The sequence below is a fragment of the Pseudopipra pipra genome, chromosome 21 (genome assembly GCF_036250125.1).
Source record: "Pseudopipra pipra isolate bDixPip1 chromosome 21, bDixPip1.hap1, whole genome shotgun sequence".
Classification (NCBI taxonomy): domain Eukaryota; kingdom Metazoa; phylum Chordata; class Aves; order Passeriformes; family Pipridae; genus Pseudopipra; species Pseudopipra pipra.
In genome coordinates this window covers 3,707,097-3,713,135 of record NC_087569.1, presented here as the reverse complement: position 1 = coordinate 3,713,135, position 6,039 = coordinate 3,707,097, and the positions used below count along the sequence as shown (strand labels likewise).

The following is a 6,039-nucleotide window of genomic DNA, read 5'->3' as shown; positions in this document are numbered from 1 at the left end:
ACCATCAGTGAGAGTGTTCAGATCTGAGCCCCTGCTCCCCTCTGGATCACTGAACACAGGCAGCCCTGACCTGCAGCCTCCTGTGCACTGCATTTGCACACACAGAGGCATCACTCTGGGGACAGCTGGAGGGGCTGAGCCGGGACTGAGGTTTTAACCAGGCAATGAACCAGCTTTCAACAGTAAATGGCAGAGGCAGGGCAGCATCCCCAGTGCCCACAGACAGGCCCCTTTGGAGCAGAGGGTCTTTTTCCTGGAGACAGGATTGGCAATAATTGCCAACACCTGCCTGGGAACAAAGACCTGCAGCTCTTCTGCAGGCTGCAACAGCAGCTCTTGCAGTCGAGATCCTTCAGCCACCTCCAGAGGAATAAGTGGTAGGGGGAAAAAAGGTTCAGCAGGATGAGTCCAGTCCTAAACTGCTCTGTTGGAGCACCACAGAGATGCAGGGACCAGCCACCTCGCTGAGGGTCTGGTCTGCACTGCCCTGGTCACACCCCAGCAGCCCAAGTCTCCATCCTGTTTGGAGACCTCTGTGAACCCTCCTGAGGTTGGAGGCCAACAGTGAGCAGGGTGAGGCTGCCCTTCACCTCCTGCCCCAATCTGTGCCACTACCTGAAGAGTGCTTGACTTGCAGGGTCCAGAGCCTGCCAATTCCTCCTCTCCCAGGAGCTGCATCCTCCCAGGCAACACCACAGAGCTCCTCAGTCCTGCCTCCCCTGAGAGCTGGGGGAAGCTGGCTGGGGAGGCAGGAAGGACACTCTCTGCTGAACCCTGCCAGCCAGTAGGCAAAACTCCAGCCCTCACCTGCTGCCCCAGGAGCCAGTGCACTCCTTGGATGGGCAGCAGAGCCTGTGGGATCTCTGCTGGGACAGGGAAATGGGAAGCTGCACCTACCTGTGGCCTGCAATGGGCCGTGCCTGTGTCCCTGCCAGCTGCTGTCTCACAGGGACTCCTGTGCCATTTGAGAAGAGAATCATTGCAAAGGCAGATAAATAGCCACAGGCAAACACAGCCCTTTGCAGCTCTTCTCTCACTCCCTCCAAAAGCAACATGACATTTCCAGTGCCCTTATCTCTGCTTGGTGGTACAGACCCACCTGTGGGATGAGAGCTGAAGGCACAGCAGGCACAGCCCCCACTCCAGGCCCTTCCCTCTGCCAGGAGCCAGCACCAAACTCCTCTGTAGGAGGGAGGAGAGCACTGGGGCCTTCACAGAATCACAGAATCACTGAGGTTGGGAAAGAGTTTTGGGATCATCAAGTCCAACCACTGACCCAGCCCTGCTCCCTCAGATGCTGGGAGAGGAGTCGGGGGGGGGACAAGGAAGGGAGGGAGGAGGCAACTACAATATAAATAGTGTTTCAAACACTTTGAGACTCAGCTCTCAACAAGGACCAGGTACCCAACACATGGGAGAACTTGCTCCTGGTGCTCTCCAAAGGGGTGACAGCATTCCAGCAGTCAGGAGCCTGCGGATAAATAAGCAAATGCAATTCCAAGCAGCCACCTTCCCAGACTGTTTGTTGTAAGCCTGCTGTTCCAGGTGCCCTGCATGGCTGCACACAGGCTGCTGGCCTGGCAGAGGGGCCAATCAATCAACCATTTCAATTGTTTCACTGATTTATTGATGTCCCTGCTCTACCACAGGGGCCACGACCCCTCCTGCACCCAGCAGCAAACAGGCAAGAAAACCAGATCATGGTAGTTACTGACAACACCAGAGTGGCCAAACTGGGAATATCTCACCCCTGAGTTTGCTTGTGCAAACCCCTTTAAACCCAGACATTTCAGAGGCTGCATCTCCCAGACTGGAAAAGCTGTGAGCCCTGTGGGGCCCAGGCAGGACAGGAATGAGCCTTTAGGAGCTGCTTCTGAACCCGACACACGGCTTGACCACAAGACTCAGCAGTGCCAGCACACCTACCCAGCTCCCCAGGGAATCCAAACCAGCCTCTCACTTCTGCCTTTGGAAATCATGGAGACAGGAGACAGGCTGTTTGGCACTGCCAGAGAAGAGAGTGGGCATCTCCAGGAGCCTGAAGGATATTCAACCTCCTGAAGCTCCCTGTGCTCTAGGCTGAACCCTCCACACAAGCCAGACCCGCAGCTTTAGAGCTCAGCACCGTGGAAGGTTTATTTAAAAGTCATGGAGGGCATAAAAACTATAGTTAAAAAAGATATTACAGCAGTCTACTGAGCCCTGCTAGCCATGCCAGGCCTGGGTGAGTCCATGGAGTTTACTCCTGCAGCACTGCATTTTTTTTCTCTTTTCTTTTCTTCTTGGCTTTGTCCTGCTTCTGCTGGTTGGCTTTGCCCTGCTTCTGCTGGGTCTCCTGGAGGACACTCCCCTTGGGTTTCTTTGCAGCTGGAACCTGCTCAGCTTCATCACCTGCATCCTGTTTTCTTTTTCTGTTTTTGTTTTTCCTCTTCTTCTTCTTCTTGTCAGCCACAGCATCTCCTCCATTAACAGCGGGGAGGGTCCCACCGCCCGCCTTTGCCACTCCGTTCTCCCTGACCCCTTTGTTGGGATTCTTGTGTTTGCTGCCACCAGGCACGAGGCCTTTCTTCTGCTTGGGGGTCTCTGTCCCCAGGGGCTGCTCCTCTGGGGCTGCTGGTTCTCCATCTCCAGCCGGTGCTGTCCCGTTCTCCTGGGTGCCTCTCTTGCGATTCTTGCGTTTCTTGGTCTCTGGCAGGAAGCCTTTCTTCTTCCTCTTCAGCGGCTCCGTGTCCTGCACAGGCTTACTGGCTGTCTTGTCCTTCTTGGGTTTCCTGCAGAGAGAATGCCAAAAATCAAGAGCAACTCAATTTACAGCCAGGGAAGAGTGTGATCCATGTGACAGGCAGTCCGTGAAGCACAGCAGAGGTGCAGGAAGCACGGGAATGAGGATGAGTGTTATCCCTGGAGCTGTTCCTGAGCCTGCACAGGGACTGAAAGGAACAGCAGGAGCTGGACCAGGACTGATCAAAGCACGTGGAGATGTGAGGAAGAACCCCCATTCCATGGTCACGCTGTGCTTCCCCCCACCTCGAGCACACCTGCCTGTGGCCCCGTGCAAGGCTCCTGAGACACTGTCTGTCTGTCTGTCTGTCTGTCCGAGGTGACAGCCCAGCAAGGCCTTCGCTGTGCTACACAACTGTCCAGCAAGAACCTCCAAGAGCCCATTCCAGTTCCACCAGGGCAGCCTTTGTGTGCCTGCATGGCAGCCACTGCTGCTGCTGTTCTGACAGCAACTGCCCCAGCACCCAGCCTGTGCTGCTCTGCACCAGAGAGGGGCCCAGAGAGGGGGCCCAAAAAGGACCCAGGCTCTAAGTCCACGGTCTGGTTCTCAGTGTGAAGCACTAAAGCATAATCACTGAATGCTCCTCAGCTTCCAGAGCTGCAAGGCACCCACTCAAAGAGCCAGGCTGGGGATCCCTGGAGGGGACTGAAGGTTCTGGCATATACTCTCTGGTATCCAGTCACTTCCCAAGGCAGCCTCACAGCTGCAGAATTAATCCCCAGTGATGTGATGGGAGCTTAGTGACTCGTCCTGGCCTAGAAATTTCTCTGCAGCTTTGGCTCTTAAGCCAGGCTGCCATGTGGGACAGCTGCAAGCAGGGACTGTCCTTGGGTCATCAGCTGTCTCACTCTGTTGGCAGGTATCAAACATACCACACATGCTCACAATCCCTTCCCAAAAAGGACCGATCCTAAGCATGTAAGCACATGGAATAATGAGCCCAGTATTATTCCAAACAAGTAAAACAAGCGGCATCTCTACCCCACCAGCCCAGGAGCTCCATTTAACTCAAAACTCCAGCCTGAGCTCCCTGCCTTGACTTCCTCTCTCTTCCCACCTGCCCACACCAATGGTCACAAGCAGGACAGGCAGGGAGGCCCCCAGACAAGCCCAAAAGCTGGAATCCCCAGCCCACGTACGTGTAGTTGAGCCAGCGCATCGCGTTCCAGTAGAGAGAGTCGAGCCGGGGCGAATTCCCGATGTCTTCCGGCTGGTTCAGGGACAGCAGCACCTTCTCCACCTCCGTCAGCTTCACATTCAGCTTCTGCAAGAGGCAAGGAGAGACAAGTGAGCTCAGGAAGGGCACTCACAGCAGCAGGAAGGGCACAGGAGATCCTTAGGGGGAGGCTGTGGCAGAAGAACCAATCCCGCCTGGCTTCTCCGAGCCACTGCTCTGAGCCCACCTGCAACACCAGCTGGGGAGCACAAACTGAAGGCACCATCAGGTACCAGGGTTTGACTGGAAACTGAGTCTCCAGCATGAGAGGCATGAGTCTAACATGCCTCTAACCGGCCAGGTAGAACTGCAGTGGCATAAAAGGGACCAGAGGGTCCTTTGGTTCTGTTTCCTTTCCAGTCTGTGGCTGGGAGCAGTGGGAATAAGATACATGACCCTGCACCCAACCAAGAGAAAAGCAGCAGCACTTTCAGTCTGGTTTCTAAAGGTCTGGCAGCCTCTTCTGTAAACCACTGGGTAATTTCAGCAAAACCTGGCAGAAAAGGGTGTGTCTCAAAGGCAATTCAGCTCCTACAAGAGCCTTGGAAATAATCTTTCTTCTCTACCCACTTTCCTATTAGTCTTCACAAAGAAACAGGCTGTGGTCAGAACTCAGGGCTTATCAGTAGGAAACTGGGCTTCAGCAATTCTGCTGCTTGGGGTATTTTGCTCCAGTAAGTAAAACCATATTAGAGACATATTTTGTCACCTATAGAAAATCCTCTCGTGTTCAAAAAAGTCGTTTTCCATCAGGGAAACAAAGCCCCAGAACAAAGCTTCACTCCCACTCATAAAGCTACTGAGTAAGTCTCAGGTTTTGGGAATCAGAATCTCTGGGGTTCAGTGGAGAGGACAGAGCAGTCACCTGGGACAAAATCCACCCTCCCACTACCCCAGGTTTTATTTCTGCTGATAAGAAAGGAGGTGTTTGCTGAACACGGCACAAATCCTTCAGCAAACCCTTGGAGATCAGCTCCTTCAGACAGGAGGGCTTTTTCTGTCCTCAGATCCAACCAGGCATCCCCTCTAGGGGTACCTTTGGTAGGAAATGAGGTGGGACAGAGCAGTCACAAGGCAAAATCCAAGTGTGGCATTTAAAAGATACTCAGAAAACAGCCATTTGCCACACACTGGGTCACACACTCACCTGCTCTGTCACAGTTTTGAGGAGAAAGTTCAACAGCTCCAAGCTCTTGGCAACTTTCTCTTTCTCAGCCTTCATGATGGGTTTTCCAAGTGTTTTCAAACACTGCAAATTAAATGGGAAGATCGAGAAGAAACACGCGTTAAATGGGGAAACAAATCACACTTCTCAGGAGAAAGCAGAAAACAAGTAATTAATGGCAGGATTCACCTCTCAACAAAATAACTCCAGAACACAAAACCCAACAAACTCTGGAAAAGCTCAGGAGGGCACCTGGTGGAAGCTGCTGATGCCCAGGTTAATTCAGAAACAGCTGGACAACACAAGAGCAAGCAATACCACAGAGGTACCACCCTGCTGCTCTCCCTAAAGCTAAAGCAGAACTGGAGACATGTTGCTGCTTCCTGGAGAAAAAGAGGTAAAATAATCTCTGCCCCTGCTCTGGCAAGGCCAGGAGGCTGCCAGACAACAGGCTCACCTGAGGGACCACAGCTACTCAGCTGCAGGAGCTGAGTAAAGCACTGCTGCAAAAATCCATCACAGCTTATGCCCAGGAAATCCCAAGTGCCAGTCTAGAACAGGCCTTGTCAAGCTTAAATTCACAGAAATAACTGAGGGAAAGATCTCCCCTGTGTTCCCTTTATGTGCTGTGGGGTTTCCGAGACAGTGAAAGGTCTGGCTTAGAGGAAAATCACTCCAAAGATAGGTCAAATAAAAGCCAGTTATTTACGAGTGGAAAAGGGCAGAAAATAGCCATAAAAAGGCAGCTGGATCAAAGAGGCTGCCCAGTGGCTCAGGGGCACTGATCCTCTGCCTGCAGCTGGGCCTGCAGCCCTGTCTACATGGTTGTTTTCTCCCCCACTCAGCCTGTGTGTGGACACACTCAGCACAGCAAAC

At 53.1% G+C, this 6,039-nt stretch overlaps 1 protein-coding gene across 1 annotated transcript in view; it reads right to left on the bottom strand.

The window, feature by feature from the left end:
• Positions 1-2,110: 2,110 nt before the first annotated feature.
• The window catches only part of MYBBP1A (MYB binding protein 1a), a 56,403-nt gene continuing 52,474 nt past the window's right edge, over positions 2,111-6,039 (bottom strand). Inside the window, exons 25-27 of the mRNA XM_064677733.1 lie at positions 5,146-5,247; positions 3,922-4,046; positions 2,111-2,771 (exon numbers count right to left, since the gene is read on the bottom strand). Coding sequence (XP_064533803.1) covers positions 2,240-2,771; positions 3,922-4,046; positions 5,146-5,247 — 759 coding nt within the window. The 3' untranslated portion in view covers positions 2,111-2,239. The remainder of the gene's footprint in view (positions 2,772-3,921; positions 4,047-5,145; positions 5,248-6,039) is intronic.